The following is a 17985-nucleotide window of genomic DNA, read 5'->3' on the forward strand; positions in this document are numbered from 1 at the left end:
CCTATAGATTATTATGACCACAAGTCAATTTATATGGTTTTATTTAAAAAACAAAATATCCCCAACACACACTAAAAGCAGCCACAGTGGCAAGCAATGATGAAGGTTATAACTCTCCCTCATGGAATACCCATAAGATCACTAACCTTTCTACTATTTTTATTATTCTTGTATAGAATATCGGGCTGTACAACTCATCGGATATTAATCGCAATTACAATGACTGTCTTGATAAACTAATAGTGGAAAATGATGATTACTGCTTTCCATTTAGTACTCTCTCTCATAAAGTGGGCTTTTTCAGTTTCAAACTGTTCTAAACAGCAAATAAGTGTTGCAATCAAACATAGAAACCTTTAATAAGCAAAAGTACACTGGTAAATCAGTGGCACTTACATCACAGGGCTTACTACATGCTAAACATCATGTCATTTTCTAACCTGCTTTATCCAGACCAAGGTCATAGTTTTGTTGGAGCCTATCCCAGCTAGCAAGGCAAGAACAAACACTGGACAGAGCACTAGTCCTTCAGTCTATCATAGATGTGCTAAAGTCCGATACCAAACATTAACATTTAATTGTTTTAAATGTGCATAGATTTATTTTCTGTATACAACTTCCAGAAAAACTGAGAAGTAATGTTAAACCTAGAACAGAATTGCCCTTTTATTTGAAACATTTTGTTGTCACAAGTGTCCCGCGTAAACTGTTAAATTACTTCATGCAAACATTTATGCAGCCATTCAAAATTCAAAAATACATAGTCCAGTATGAAGAGTGCATAAAAGTTAGGAGAGCAACACTAAGTTCTATAACACAGTTAACCATTGCTTTTTTCTGCTATAATGCATGTCTGTATCCAGAAGGCTATTAAAAGACTAAATTGGGATAAGATTACCCTTGCTGGATCTCTTTCTACTTGTCTACAGAAGTGAAAAAGCACACATGCAAACAACATTACAAGGTGCAAGTAATACATATGCGAAATAGCAATCAATTTTGAAAATTAAAAAAAGTGAATGATTGGAATAAGCTTTTATAATATACACTATATTGCGAAAAGTATTGGGACACCCCTCCAAATCATTGAATCCAGGTTTTCCAATCACTTCCATGACCACAGGTGTATAAAATAGCACCTAGGCCTGCAGACTGCTTCTACAAACATTTGTGAAAGAATGGGTCGCTCTCAGGAGCTCAGCAAGTTCAAGCATGCTACCGTGCCACCTGTGCAATAAATCCATTCGTGAAATTTCCTCACTACTAAATCTTCGACGGTCAGCTGTTGGTGGTATTATAAAACAGTGGAACCAATTACGAACACAAACTCAGCCACAAAGTGGTAGGCCACGGAAAATCATATAGCAAGGACAGTGCGTGCTGAGGTGCACAATTTCGGCAACTTTCTGCAGAGTCAATAGCTACAGATCTCCAAACTTCATGAGGCCTCCAGATTAGCTCAAGAACAGTGTGTAGAGAGCTTCATGGAATGGGTTTCCACTGCCGAGCAGCTGCATCCAAGCCTTACATCACAAGAGAAATCCAAAGCGTTGGACGCAGTGGTGTAAAGCACACCACAACTGGACTCTACAGCAGTGGAGACATGTCCTCTGGAGTGACGAATCACGGTTCTCTTTCTGGCAATCCGATGGATGAGTCTGGGTTTGGTGGTTGCCAGGAGAACGGTACTTGCCTGACTGCACTGTACCAAGTGTAAAGTTTGGTGGAGGGTGGAGTATAGTGTGGGGTTATTTTTCAGGGGTTGGGCTTGGCCCCTTAGTTCCAGTGAAAAGAACTCTTAATGCTTCAGCATACAAAGGAATTTTGGACAGTTTCATGCCCCCAACTCTGTGGGAACAGTTTGGGGATGGCTCCTTCCTGTTCCAACATGACTGAACACCAATGCACAAAGCAAGGTCTATAAAAAACTGGCTAAGTGAGTCTGGTGTGTAGCAACTTGACTGGACTGCACAGAGCCCTGACCTCCACCTGACAAAACACATTTGGGATGAACTAGAGCGGAGACTGCGCTCCAGTCCTTCTCGTCCAACATCAGTGCCTGACCTCACAAATGCATTCCTGGAAAAATGGCCAAAAACTCCCATAAACACACATTGTGTTGCAATATAAATAACATGTATTACTACTACTACCACTACTACAACAACAACAACGCTTTCACATGAAGCAATTTGTTATCTGGCAGTAGTTAAAGGGACTGTAGCAACTATGAAAAAGAATGCTTAAAAATAAGGCATAGTGAACAAATGAGTGACATTCTTACAAGCTGTACTGTATTTTGAATAATGAACTATGCTCTACCTACATTATTATACTCGCTCTAGAGCTACTTTAAAATTTGTTTAAATTGGGTAATTTTTCATTTTAATCTTTTAATATTGGCTTTATGCTAATAAATTTTAAAACACTGTCAAAAAGCCTTGCATACATTTCCAGTATCAGCATCACCATTTCAGCGGAACTGGGTGAAAACTATGAAAATCAGACAACACCTTAATGGTTTCGTAATTTCTATTCTTGCTGATGTACTTTGTTTGTGAAGAGTAATTATTTGATCAATAAAATTAATTGATCAATGACTCTTGGTCAACAGAAAAAATACACCATGCACATAAGCAATGCGAGCAAATATTAGCCACAGCTTAAAGAAAAAAAAAAAATGGCAATTTTAAATTTCCACTTCTACAGAGTTCTTATTTAAAACCAGCAAATTTTACTTACCTTGAATGTTTGTAAAATTTGCGTGGTCTATTATGAGACCTTCGATCACAGTTTTCAGGATCACTGGAGTTGCTGTCATATGTATGAGGCCGTCCTGCCATTACATAATCTCCAGTGACAATCCTGTTATGCTGTACTCACAGCCTAATGATAAAAAAACATACATTCCTCATCAATATTTGATGTTCTTCTCAAAAGCAGATAAAGATTTCTACACGTGCATTTAATAACAAAGAGCATGGTAAGTAAAATTAGCCCACACACTTCATTTAAATATGGCTTAAAAATGTTTAAAGCAATACTTTAACATCTTTATATAAGTGAACTCCAGAAGGAATGTGACATTTACAGGGCACACAGAAATCCATCTTTAATCAAGAGTGTTTTAAAACTATGAAATGCTTCATCTGTTAGAATAGTAGAACCTTCCTATCTATTGTTTCAACCATAAAAGGATAAATTTAAAAACAGAAAGACAACTACCTCTATTTTCACAATACCAATACCCCCACTTAAAAATAATGTCAAGATTAAGACGAACTCATCAAAAGCAGAATAGTTATTTTAAAGGGAAGGAAAGAGTGACGGGCTTCCGGGTTGAGGAAAAGAACCTTTACCTGACCCGGAAGTGATTGAGGATCACATGGACTGGGGATTAGGAACACTTCAGGGTCAGGGAATATAAAAGGACTATGAGAGCTCCCAGACGGAGAGCTGAGCTGGGTGGAAGGGTGGCAACGCGTCTGGGAGCTGTAGGATGGTTTATTGTTATTATTATTGGTATTGTTTATGAGTAGTGAGGAGTGGAGGGTGCTTAGTACACTGTGGCAATTAAATAAAGTCAACTTGAGGACTTTTACCTGGTTTCTGGAGTCGTGGACAGGGGTTCAAGGGAGCGAGAGCGCCCCCTATCTACCACAATAGATTAAAGTAATATACTCCCCAGAAACTTCCATTTATGTACACAGTACACTGAAAACTCACTGCATTTCATTGGAACCAAACAGGGTATGCCACCTTAAACTAATTTTGTTTGCCACTGAACTTTTTATCATCTACTTATGTAAACAGCTGGAGATTCTGGGTATAATAATAGAAATATAAAGAACCTACATTTAGTTTTCTTTCACCATCTTACACAATCCAAATACTAGGGAATTACTACACAACAGCACATCAACAATGTACAGACCTGCTCAAATTTAAAGCTGGCATACTATCGACTAGTGATTCAGGCTGAACTGAATTTGCAGCAAAACACAGTACTTCACTTTGCAAAATGAAATAAAATGTGTTTCCCTTCTAGCAAAATTCAAGCCATTCACACAAAAAGAAAGGTCTAGTTCCTGTGACATTTTAATGCATTTTTTTCTAGCTGTCTGTTATATAGCATTTAAATGATGATCTTTATGGGGAGAATTACTGAAGTACAAATAGAAGAGCTCAGCAAAAATTTATATCACAAAAATTATCTTGGTTACGGTATATATCATGGTATAGGTCAGGTCAGATGGCTTTACTATCATACTATCCACACACATACAACCTATGTGTATGTAGTTTTTAAGCTGAATCCAGTTTAGGCACTTCTCTTGGCCTTATTTTTTAGGTTGAAAATGGGTAGGTCTACTGTGATGTTTCTTTTCAAAGGACAATTTTAATCAACTAATGTAGTAATAATAAAAGTAATAATAATTTTATTTATATAGCACCTTTTAAACAATTTTTTAAACTTGTTCAGTATGGTGGGGAATTACAATGTTTTTTTAATTTTATGATGAAAATAGCTATTTAATTAAATGATTGAATGAATTCATTTATGTGCGCCCCACAATTTTATTTGGTCACATATAAACCACAAAAACTGTGGTTAAAGAAATTTTTTTTTTTTTGGCTTTTTAGTGCATTTATAACTAAAGTAAATAAAAACATTTCACTTAAAAATATATATAGATTTAATTTTTTTACTTTTTAGTTTGAGTATTTTGCAAAGGAGTTTTCTTTAATCATTTTTCATGAACGGGAAGCTTCTTTTTTCTGTTCAGACTATTATGGAATTAGCGCTTGGTTACTCCAAAAAAAAAAAAAGACGACATAACGGCAACTTATGCCAATACTTCCATCACTGTATTCAAGGCTACTCCTTCGTAAGAGTAAACAAGTAAATCGGCATGCATATTTACCCACTCCACTCACTGGAAGAGGCAAGTGAGGGCAACTTAAATAAAATGTGTAATAAAAAGCTGTTAAACAGTTCGATTATATCTGAGAGGTGAATCATACAGTGGTGTGAAAAACTATTTGCCCCCTTCCTGATTTCTTATTCTTTTGCATGTTTGTCACACAAAATGTTTCTGATCATCGAACACATTTAACAATTAGTCAAATATAACACAAGTAAACACAAAATGCAGTTTTTAAATGATATTTTTTATTATTTAGGGAGAAAAAAAATTCCAAACCTACATGGCCCTGTGTGAAAAAGTAATTGCCCCCTGAACCTAATAACTGGTTGGGCCACCCTTAGCAGCAATAACTGCAATCAAGCGTTTGCGATAACTTGCAATGAGTCTTTTACAGCGCTCCGGAGGAATTTTGGCCCACTCATCTTTGCAGAATTGTTGTAATTCAGCTTTATTTGAGGGTTTTCTAGCATGAACCGCCTTTTTAAAGTCATGCCATAGCATCTCAATTGGATTCAGGTCAGGACTTTGACTAGGCCACTCCAAAGTCTTCATTTTGTTTTTCTTCAGCCATTCAGAGGTGGATTTTATGGTGTGTTTTGGGTCATTGTCCTGTTGCAGCACCTTAGATCGCTTCAGCTTCAGTTGACGAACAGATGGCCAGACATTCTCCTTCAGGATTTTTTGGTAGACAGTAGAATTCATGGTTACATCTATCACAGCAAGCCTTCCAGGTCCTGAAGCAGCAAAGCAACCCCAGACCATCACACTACCACCACCATATTTTACTGTTGGTATGATGTTCTTTTTCTAAAATGCTGTGTTCCTTTTACGTCAGATGTAACGGACATTTGCCTTCCAAAAAGTTCAACTTCTGTCTCATCAGTCCACAAGGTATTTTCCCAAAAGTCTTGGCAATCATTGAGATGTTTCTTAGCAAAATTGAGACGAGCCCGAATGTTCTGTTTGCTTAACAGTGGTTTGCATCTTGGAAATCTGCCATGCAGGCCGTTTTTGCCCAGTCTCTTTCTTATGGTGGAGTCATGAACACTGACCTTAATTGAGGCAAGCGAGGCCTGCAGTTCTTTAGACGTTGTCCTGGGGTCTTTTGTGACCTCTCGGATGAGTCATCTCTGCGCTCTTGGGGTAATTTTGGTCGGCCGGCCACTCCTGGGAAGGTTCACCACTGTTCCATGTTTTTGCCATTTGTGGATAATGGCTCTCACTGTGGTTCACTGGAGTCCCAAAGCTTTAGAAATGGCTTTATAACCTTTACCAGACTGATAGATCTCAATTACTTCTGTTCCCATTTGTTCCTGAATTTCTTTGGATCTTGGCATGATGTCTAGCTTTTGAGGTGCATTTGGTCTACTTCTCTGTATCAGGCAGCTCCTATTTAAGTGATTTCTTGACTGAAACAGGTGTGGCAGTAATCAGGCCTGGGGGTGGCTACGGAAATTGAACTCAGGTGTGATACACTACAGTTAGGTTATTTTTTAACAAGGGGGCAATTACTTTTTCACACAGGGCCATGTAGGTTTGGATTTTTTCTCCTAAATAATAAAAACCATCATTTAAAAACTGCATTTTGTGTTTACTTGTGTTATATTTGACTAATGGTTAAATGTGTTTGATGATCAGAAATATTTTGTGTGACAAACATGCAAAAGAATAAGAAATTAGGAAGGGGGCAAATAGTTTTTCACACCACTGTATATTACAATGTCTGCTTTACTGGAACTCAAAGGACTCCTCAAATCCACACAGAATGCAACCTTTGACACCATTCCTGAGGAGGCATTCAAGATAACTGTTTCACAAGAGATGGGAGCTGGAGATGAGCTACAGAGGTGATGCTGCAAACGTCAATGTAATTGCTGGGTCTCTTGACCCCTGATTTCATAAGCTCAACTTTGTCTCCAGAAGGACTAAAAGTGCAGTTGAAAGCACAAAACCTTGAAATAGAAGCAAAGGGAACGAGGGAGGTGGAGAAGCAGCACCAGCTCAAAACTGAAATCAAAAACTCAGTTAATCCTAAGGAGGAGAAAAGACAAGTGTCTTTACTAAACTCACCACTGGGATCCGACTTAGAACGACATGACAATGATAATAACAGTGCAGAAGATGTACAGGAAAACACAGTGAAATGGGGAAAAGAGAGATTATAACCTATTTTGGATAGCATCCACTTCCCAAAAGTGAAAACCCACAGGTACCTCTGCTGCACCAAACTTTGCAGATGGAAGTTGTATATAGGATAGTTAACTGCCCTGAGTATAAACTGCACCAGGCTATATTTGTGATTGGCTGAGACTGCTTTTTATGGTCCACTTATTGTTACAAATGCAAGTTTAAATGAAGTTTTCACATGTGATGAAATATTCAAACTTGTATGTTTAACTTATTTCTGGCAAATGTGTGAATTTTCCTCTGTTGCAACAACAAATGGAGGGGGAGGGGTTTAAAAGTGCCGGTCATAAAATTAGAATATCATGACAAAGTTGATTTATTTCAGTAATTCCATTCATAAGTGAAACTTGTATATTAGAGTCATTCATTACACACAGACTGGTGTATTTCAAATGTTTATTTCTTTTAAAATTTTGATGATTATAACTGACAACTAATGAAAGTCCCAAATTCAGTATCTCAGAAAATTAGAATATTGTGAAAAGGTTCAATATTAAAGACACCTGGTGCCACACTCTAATCAGCTAATTAACTTCAAACACCTGCAAAAGCCTTTAAATGGTCTCTCAGTCTAGTTCTGTAGGCTACACAATCATGGGGAAGACTGCTGACTTGACAGTTGTCCAAAAGATGACCATTGACACCTTGCACAAAAGGTCATTGCTAAAGAGGCTGGCTGTTCACAGAGCTCTGTGTCCAAGCACATTAATAGAGAGGTGAAGGGAAGGACAAGATGTCGTAGAAAAAAAGTGTACAAGCAATAGGGATAATCGCACCCTGGAGAAGATTGTGAAACAAAACCCATTCAAAACTGTGGGGGAGATTCACAAAGAGTGGACTGCAGCTGGAGTCAGTGCTTCAAGAACCACCACGCACAGACATATGCAAGACATAGGTTTCAGCTGTCGCATTCCTTGTGTCAAGCCACTCTTGAACAAGAGACAGCGTCAGAAGCGTCTCGACTGGACTGCTGCTGTGTGGTCCAAAGTTATGTTCTCTGATGAAAGTAAATTTTGCATTTCCTTTGGAAATCAAGGTCCCAGAGTCTGGAGGAAGAGAGGAGAGGCACAGAATCCACGTTGCTTGAGGTCCAGTGTGTTGTGATGTGAGATTTTGCATAATTTGATAAATGTTTTGTATGTCTTTATTTGTAATTTAGGCAAACCAAGTGGTGAGAGGTATTCGTGCTTGCCCCCCCAACCTTTTTACGACTTTTCTTTCTAATTTTACGACAGGATTTGGGGATGTGTCTTAAACCAGTTTGATGAGTATTTCTTTTCTCCCATCCCCCACACAAAGCCAGGTTAGTGTAATATATGGTCTTGGGGGGCAGGAGATAAGATGTTCTATTTCACCCATTGGTCTGAGGTATGGCTGTTTGGAATTGGCTTGTCTCAGACGCCTTCAAATACCATGATGTCCTATTCGCTGTAGGGAGTTGGACAGAAAACCTATAAATTCGCTTGCTCAACCACATTCTCTCTCTCTGACTGACCCACATATGAAGAAGCATCTCTCTCTCTCACCAACATATGATGAAAGAAGCATCTCTCTTGCTAACCTGTGATGATGAAGACAACACAATGAAGAGCACAGCTCAGCAGCCATATTGAACAGACATGTGGCTGAAAGCTGAGCACCAACGATGCCTTAACTAGAGACATTTTAAGTAACTGCAAGTCTGTGTGCCACCTGAATTACACATCACCATTTTATCAGGTTGTATGGTTGCCAATATTCAAATGTACTTTGCATTTTGTTATTATTTATGAATATTATCAGTAATACATTATTTTATGTGTAACTTAACTCCTGCTTGTCTTTTTACTACATCTAATTGCCTGAGGTTATAGATATAGAAGGGAAGGTGGGGATAAGTTATATATACAGTGGTAAGTCTGTGAGATTAGGTATTCTAAGGCTACATATTAATAATACAATAGGAGACAGTAGAGCAATATATATATTACTCTACCAAGATAAAACACAGTGTAAAGTTTCCACAGTCAGTGATGGTTTGGTTTGTCATCTTCTGGTGTTGGTCCATTGTGTTTTCTGAGGTCCAAGGTCAACGCAGCCGTCTACCATAAAGTTTTAGCGCACTTCATGCCTCCTGCTGCTGACGAACTTTATGGAGATGCAGATTTCATTTTCTAACAGGACCTGGCACCTGCACAAAGTGCCAAAGCTACCAGTACCTGGTTTAAGGACTATGGGATACCTGTTCTTGATTGGCCAGCAAACTCGCCTGACCTTAACCCCATAGAAAATCTATGGGGTATTGTGAAGAGGAAGATGCAATACGCCAGACCCAACAATTCAGAAGAGCTGAAGGCCACTATCAGAGCAACATGGGCTCTCATAACACCTGAGCAGTGCCACAGACTGATCGACTCCATGCCACGCCGCATTGCTGCAGTAATCCAGGCCAAAGGAGCCCCAACTAAATATTGAGTGCTGTACATGCTCATACTTTTCATGTTAATATCTTTCAGTTGGCCAACATTTCTAAAAATCCATTTTTTGGCATTGGTATAAATTTATATTCTAATTTTCCGAGCAACTGAATTTGGGTCTTTCATTAGTTGTCAGTTAGAATCATCAAAATTAAAAGAAATAAACATTTGAAATACATCAGTCTGTGTGTAATGAATGAATCGAATATACAAGTTTCACTTTTTGAATGGAATTACTGAAATAAATCCAACTTTGTCATGATATTCTAACTTTATGACCGGCACCCGTATATGCTTGTGGAAAAGATTTCAGCTAATACCTCCTCGGAGCATAACTGGGAAGGCACTCAAGTTGCTTGCACAACCTGTTTGTCAGCTGTTTGCTAAAGTATCTTTTTTCATCTTGCTTTTCAAACTCTTCAGTAAATAACATGAGGGTAAATCAAGAAGTAAAGGCAATCAGAAAATTCACACTGTAAGCGCAGCAGATGCTGATACAATACAACACGCTTGCGATGGGTATGGGTATTTGGAACACACACACAGCACAGCGCTCTACCATTAGCCCAGTTCAAGTCAAGTTCAAAAGAACATGGATGCTCCGCTGCAGGATTACCACTGTTGAGCAATACGCCATAGTGAGATTTCTTTGGGCACAAGGGGTGAAACCTGCTGAAATTCACCAAAGAATGTTTGCCTTGTACAGGAGTATAAACACCTTGATTCAACAAAAACTTAATGAATGGGTAGAAAAGTTTAAAACGGAAAGAACAAGCATAACCAATGGAGCTCAATACAGTCGACCCCACCAACATCACACACACAAGCCCACATCAGCATGGTGAATACCTTCAACATAGAAGACCGATGGATTATGTTGTCTGCTGTTGCTGTACATTTGGATACGGGCTATGGATGTGCGCATGCTATAGTGCACGATGACACAGGGCAAGGGAGGCCAACTCCAACTCTGGATGGCCACAGTGGCTGCGGGTTTTTGTTCCAATCAATTTGTTTAATTAGAAGTCAAGCCTCATCAGTAACAGATTTTTTTTTCCATTTCATGGCTTGCTAGTGTTTTAACTATATTATATCAGCTTACCTTGGTAGTGACATTCATGTCTCAAGTGACTCCTATGAAGTCAGTAGATGGATAGGGAGAGCATGGGGTCGATGGAAAGGGGTGTGTGGTGCTCTCAATATCTATGCAGAAGGACGAAAGTCCATGTCTTTAGAGTCCTGGTGCTTCCAGTCTTGCTATATGGTTGCGAGACATGGACGCTATCCAGTGACCCGAGATGAAGACTGGACTCTTTTGGTACTGTGTCTCTTTGGAGAATCCTTGGATACTGCTGGTTTGACTTTGTGTCAAATAAGCGACTGCTCATGGAGTCCTGAATGAGTCACATTACTTGCATTGTGAGGGAGCATCAGTTACAGCATTACGGCCATGTGGCGCAATTCCCCCGAGGGTGATCTGGCTTGCAGGATCCTTATTGTTGAGGACACGAGAGGCTGGACCAGATCAAGGGGACGCTCACGTAACACCTAGCTGCGGCAGACAGAGGGTCATTTCCGGTGGGTGGGACTGGACCACAGGTCTGCCTTTGCCAACAAGGATCCCGAGCTGCTTCGTTGCATGGTGGTTGTGGTAACATGTATCAAACCAAGTAGTAAATGATGAATACATACAAGTGGAAATGGAGACAGGTTAGAACTGCTGTTTCCTATGTCATTTCTATCATATTGCTAATAAGGACCAGTTAAAACAGTGAATACAGCTGTTGAAGACTAAAATAAGCAATTATGGGTTCTGAATCTTAACAAACAAGACAACTAAAATGATTAAGAAAAATGTACCTTGAGCAGTAAGTGTTTCATTAGCACTGAATGATTTCTCATGAAGCAAGTGGGTTGGAACAAAGATCTGAAGCCACTGCAGCCCTCCAGGACAGATGTTACTCAGCCCTGATTTCATGGGTCTGAGTCTTAAATAACAAATAAATTAAATGGTTAATTAGTGGCAAAAACTAATCACAAATGAAGAAAATGGTTAGAATGAAAACCTGTAGCCAATTTAGTACTGATCCAACACTACTCTGCTGCTGGCAAACATTTGTCTCAAAGTCCTGTCACCCAATCCCAATTACTTGAGTATTACAATGCAAACCAATTTCAATATGCACAAAGTACATACATACACATAAAAATTATTTTTGATGATGACCTTTCATAATCTATGTTGTCTGTTTGTTTCAGCCCTAGAACTGGTCTGACCATAACTGCCATATCTGTTCACAACTGGACACTGCATACCATTCAATTACACATCTGAAGTGCTTTCACTATATTTGTTAAATTTATTTATACTCAAGAACATTTTGGATTACAAAACTCAAAGTGACAGATATTTAGTGTTTGCTGGGTTGTTTTTAGCAATGAAGTAAGTGGTTTCAGCAGCACTGCTAACCGTACGTCTCTTCCGTTATGTGCCTCCATTAAATCATTATATGTTGGTTCAATACAGAGTGGTGTCTCGTTCTTCAAAGAATGTTGAGCAGAGCTACATGAATATATGGACAAAGGGAAAAGTTTTAAAATACTAACTAAATCAGTTTTATCTTGTAGTGAACATGTGAAGCAACTGATTTTGTTACTGTGGTAGATTAGCCACAGGTACAGAAATATCGACTTGTTTTGAAACTTACTTAAGCTAATGCTTCCTAGTTATCACACAATAGGACACCTAAGGTTCTTATTCAGAATTTCATTCTCATACACACATCTGCTTTTTGCAAGGTACCACCCTTTGAATACAATTATTGATTGTCACTTCTAAATAACCTCCTCCTTTAACTCATTATTCTTTTCTGCTCCACTTTGGTAAGTAAAAAACAGCAGCTTGGATTTCAGACATCAATTGTTGAGTTGCAGTTTTCTTTTTAGAGCAACAAAATACATTCTTTTGTTATAAACACAACTTTTAGTGTAATTACAATGGAGCAGGCTAAACAACCAAAATATCTGAAAAAAAAGAAACAAGCAACATTAACAACATTACCTATGTCTACTAAAACGCTATTAAAACGGAGAACAAAAAAGATTTTAATATACGTAATAGTAGACACTAGTAAATAACAGCTAGACCAATTAACATCTGGAATTAGTTGGACCAAACTTTCCGAAATCACTTGTTTTAAAATCCACAGTTGTAATAAAAAAGTATGATGTGGAGCAGAAAATAACTAAGAATTACGCTCAGTTATTAAAAGATGCAAGGTTAACATGTAAGAAAAACAACACATTACCTCTTAAGCAAAATGTTGCTCAAGAAAACTGCCTGTAATAAGACAGAGAGGTTCCTGGTAATACATTATGGAAGCTCCCCATCCTCTAAAGGTGCCTAACAAAATTGAAAGGAAAAGCTATAACAAACTCTGTGCGTTCGATTCATTTACAATGAGTAAGATGTTACTGAGGCAGAACATAAAACCTTGTTTGAAAAGACTTTGAATGTGACTGATCGACTGGATTTTGATATGGCCAGTAAGGAAAAACAGCGTAAAGATCTTCTGTGAAGTCACATAAAATGGGAAAAACGTTTTTGTGTTTAGGAGACACAGTGAAAAATGGAGAACGCCCAGAGAAGTGATGTCCTGTGAATGGGGAGATACAGGAGAGAATGAATCTAAACAACGCATGACAGAAAGACCAGGGGCTCTATTTATAAAGTTCATGTGCGCAAATTCCGAGCCTCTTGTGTGTGCAAGCAACAGTTATAAAAGTCAAAATTTATAAAAAAAAACTTGATGGTAGAACAGGAGTATTATTTATAGCAACTCTGACTCCTGTGTACACATTTCAGGGAAATGGGGAAACAAAGAAATCCTTGACCAAGTAGGGAAATGTAGCCAGACCAGCTAAATGATAGGTTCTTAAACTATAGGTGTTGTCTGAATTTGGGTAGCGTAGAGTAATGAATCACAATAGTATTCCATGGGAAATTGTCACATACAGTTTATGGAGTGTCTTGCAATAAATGGGTCACTGTGGGCAAATTGAGCAAACACCATTGTTCCGCTACAACCCACAGCCACAATCATCCAAGGGGAAACAACCAACCACTAGAGATGAAGATGGTGGTGCTTTTCCAAGTTGGGGGTTGAATGATGAACAGTGGGGAGTCTGGGTTACGAAAACACAAAAAAAATGACAAAAATTAGTCATGAGAAAAAAAAAAAAAAAAATTTTAGGAACCACCTTGCTAAATGACAACTCACACGCATAATCATATCACTATAATGCGATTGGGCATGGCAAACATTACACCTCAAAAAAAGAAAGATCTAAGGACTGTATTTAAGTTGCCTTTAAAGAGGTCCAGTGCTATGTAATTTGCACCAAAGAACTTTGGTCAGTTTATATCAGATACCCGTTGTCACTTCTCAGAGAAGCGGCCGACAGGAGAGTAATATCTCAGGCAAGCTTCACTTCATCATGCCCACTGTGCCTGAAGCCATTAAACAACTAGTGAGACAATATCCAGTGTTCATATAGTTTGAGGGTATTTACAAAAAGAAAATGCTCTACAAACATAAAAAGGAAATTTAAAGCAAAAACTCATATTGCAATTAATGAGAATGAATCTGCCTTTGTTAAACATAACCAGTTACATTCCATTAATGCACAGGTCATCCAAGATGTTACTGGCAAGTATCATGTCTCAGATGTTTGGGTCAACCCATGATTAATTTATTTTGAGGTAAAGTAACTTTGACAGATGTGACAGTGCCACATGTGGCAAATGGCTGAACCTGCAGGGTTTCATGTGACCTGTACTATCCACTGTAACAGCAATCACGTACTTACAAGTACCAAATGGAAGTGGCTACCTGCTCAAAATGGTCCTTACACCTTTCCCTGATCCTGAGAGCACAGAGGAGAGAGGCACCAGAATATTGATATTTTGCATTCAGTTGCAGAGCACAGCAAGATACTCTTAAATGCAGGAGGCGGGGTCTCAACACGTCAAGAGGGAATGTGCTACCAGCAAATCTATTCTTCATCATGATTACACATGTACTAGGCTGATTTGCATGCTCTATGAATGGATGTTTCAGAGCGGTGTTCAAGGTACATTCACTTATGCAAATGATTATGACCAGTAAATGGTAAATTGTGTTGAAATGCGAGTACTCCGGGTTTTATGAAGCTGATTTTTTTTTGGCATATGCATTTACTATTTTTTTGGCGTGTGTGAATTTTCATGCTCGAACCCAAATAAAGTTTAATAAATAAGGCCCCAGGTCTCTACCCTTAAACCTGTCCAAGATGATGAAGAAACATAAAGGAGCAATTAGCCAGTCTGAATTTTGACTAATCAATACCAATTTTCTGGTCTCAGTACTAGTAGCAAACCAGTACCAAAGAAAATAACAGATAACCAGTCTCATACACTGCTTTGTTCCCCCAGCCTGCAAACATTAAACAGACACAGTGGCAGACACACACAGTTAAACCAATTATTTTCTTAATAAACAACTCCAATTTAAAATATGGGTATTTAAATAGTTTAATGTTGCACTCAGTAACAATGACTGCACTAATGTGCGATGAAACAATGTTTTAGCACTTTGCTACAGTCACATGCATTGCCATTGTTCATATTTTATGCCTTCAGTGAAGAGGATATTTTAATAATCTTTTTGAAGATTTTTTTCTTGGGGTCGGTGGGGGAAAGGGGCAAGTAAGTTCTACTTATGGGATATAACATCATACAGGATGGAAGAAGCAAGGTCACAACAAATTGTTCCTTACGTTGGACCTGTTCCATTTTTCCCATTCATCAGCATTACAGTCTTGAATCCCTGCCAGAAATGTGCATTTATTAAAAAGGCCTAGTGGATGAGTGGCTAACCGTTATTTTTTTTTTCTTTTTTAAGCAAAAGAATTTATTTTCCGCTGAATTTGGATTTTTTGCTTCTTCCTACAATTTTGTCACTCATCCTCTGGCATGTGTTGAATACTCTGTACTTGACTTTCTGTACCAACAGAAATTTTTCCTGGTCTGTTAAGCTGTCAGGTATAGAACTGTGCACTATAAAATTAACTGTTAAAATGCTTATCTCCTCCAGTCTCCTAGTACTTTAAAAATGTTACATTTTATTAGAATATTTCTAGAAGAGATGTAATTTGTGTAAAATTGCCAGATACAAGTTCTAAATTTAACATCCATTATGCTGAATGTGCATCTATTTATTATATATAGTGCAAAGTTGACCGACTCATTCAGTGACTAATCAACAAAAACACTTTCCCATTTAGTTAAAAAATTGACAAATTCACAGTATGGTACATCTAGGCCAGTAGATATCCAGTAAGAAAACATAGTGATGTGTCAGTATTTAGAAATAAACACATAAGCCCCCGATCACCCCACTAAAAAAAGCCCAAAACCTCAAAAATGCTTTGACAGATTTGATTAAAAATTGGTGACTAAAAAACAAAGGAAAATTAGCAGACAACTGTATGTTATGCTCTCACTGAGAAGGTGATCTATGCAAATGAATCAAGCAGCTGAAGTCAATAATGGACAAGGCAAATAGCGCCAATAGAGCAGACAGATGAATGAAGAAGGGCGGTGTGCTGGACTGGCAGCCAAGGATTAAATATTGAAGCTTCAAAATGGTAATCTTCCACCATCTAACAGAGAATAACGACTTGATGTAAACAGTTCTCAGCCCATTACAGTTCTTCCAGTATTTTGATATTTAATACATGGGCCATTGGCTCAAACTCCAATAAATCTTTACACTGTGTTAAGTTTCTTTACTCCACTATGCCGGTTCATTACAGTGTATACTCAAATTTCACAATATTCCTACTGGTTACCCGTTTGAATTCAAAAGAACCCTTTCCTGTAAAATTGTGTTTTGCAGTGACCATCAACAAAAGCCAAATCACAACAAAAACAGAAAAAGCCAGAATTGATCTAATGCAGAATGTGTAATAGTCTATAGCATGTTCAACAGTAAGCAGCTTCAAAGACCTTATAATATTATTACCACTTAACTGACACCTTTATCCAAGGCGACTTGCAACATTAGAGATACAACTGGTTACATTTCTTTTGATCTTCCAATTGGCCACATAGTTTCAGTACTAGGATTTGACCCCACAACTTCTGGGTTTAAAGTCGCAGGTTCAAAGCCTCAAACGTTACACCACACAGTCTGCCAATAATTCCAGCACTAGTTGTATATTTATAAAAAAAAAACTTCAAATCTTATGAAAGCACTTAGTTACATACTACAGCTGACACACCCGATTAATCGACGGCACTATAACTGACGCTAGTTTTACATAACAGCAAAAAGAAAAACTTTGCTCACCCTTATAAACGATACACATTCGCCTGGAAAGCAGCAACAAAACATACGAGTATGGAAATACTGACTCAAGTAAAAGACGTCCAGTTCAACCACGTACTCGAGGCTTTTACCTCTATTGCGAAATTCATAAAAGGACGTTAAACCAAAACCTCACTAGTGTAACTCGATCGGTTTATTTATGTCAGTTTTCTGCTCCTGAACAGAGTGATCCAGCTTGCTGTCATCAGCTACAAATTGTACCAACACGCAGTCCGAAAACACAGATGTAAACGACATGCAACAGGTATTACGTACTCCGCTTTTCTCCATTCTGAGATTACATCCATTCGATTGAGTAACAGTTATGTGGCACACATCGCATGTCATTAAACAATGTGATCATAAACTCAATCTTGTCAAACAACAGCCATTCTTTACATACAACACCATAAATGGGAGTAAACTAAGCCTAGGCCACATTAACTGCCACCTGGCTATTCATAGCATAAAATCTAATCACTGTAGGATCTTTTAAATATGCTTCTCCGTCATGTTACCCAATGATTACAAAAATATACAAAGAGTTAAAAAGCATTAGGATTTCTTAAAATTTCTCAGTTATCCATTGCAATACAGATGTATTAAAAAGATCCAAATGAAATGCCATTAATTTATATTTAACAAAGTGACCTCAAAATGAGCTCCCAAATATATCTATACGCAAGATTTACACATAATTATTAAAATCAATCTAAACAACAGTCATCAATTAGAAACAGTTGAACTTTACGCATAACCAAGTGTTTCACAATCTACCGATGCCTAAGTGTGAACAAATAATAAAAACTCTTACCGGCTTCGACTTAGAGCGCATTGAACTATCGTGTCATTGGCTGAAACCCACAAATGAGAATTTTTTGTTTCAGTAACATCAGAAAATAGAGAAAATTTAAAATACTTCAAATGCTAACATAACCGACCCGCCATCTTGTTTGAGAAACCCAACCTCGTTTGGGCCCTGTCTCCAATTCACGCGAGGGTGGA

At 38.1% G+C, this 17985-nt stretch overlaps 1 protein-coding gene across 5 annotated transcripts in view; it reads right to left on the reverse strand.

Annotated features, from left to right (window-relative positions):
- btbd10b (BTB (POZ) domain containing 10b) overlaps positions 1-17956 on the reverse strand; it is a 96350-nt gene extending 78394 nt beyond the window's left edge. Inside the window, exons 1-2 of one of the 5 annotated variants that reach the window (XM_039750103.1) lie at positions 17795-17956; positions 2743-2886 (exon numbers count right to left, since the gene is read on the reverse strand). In XM_039750103.1, coding sequence (XP_039606037.1) covers positions 2743-2843 — 101 coding nt within the window. In that variant the 5' untranslated portion in view covers positions 2844-2886; positions 17795-17956. Of the gene's footprint in view, positions 1-2742; positions 2887-11431; positions 11449-16962; positions 16981-17794 lie in introns of those variants that run through there. The other 4 variants (XM_039750119.1, XM_039750112.1, XM_039750127.1 and 1 more) reach the window with 4 other exon arrangements.
- Positions 17957-17985: the final 29 nt, after the last annotated feature.

Source organism: Polypterus senegalus, chromosome 1, assembly GCF_016835505.1.
Source record: "Polypterus senegalus isolate Bchr_013 chromosome 1, ASM1683550v1, whole genome shotgun sequence".
Classification (NCBI taxonomy): Eukaryota; Metazoa; Chordata; class Cladistia; order Polypteriformes; family Polypteridae; genus Polypterus; species Polypterus senegalus.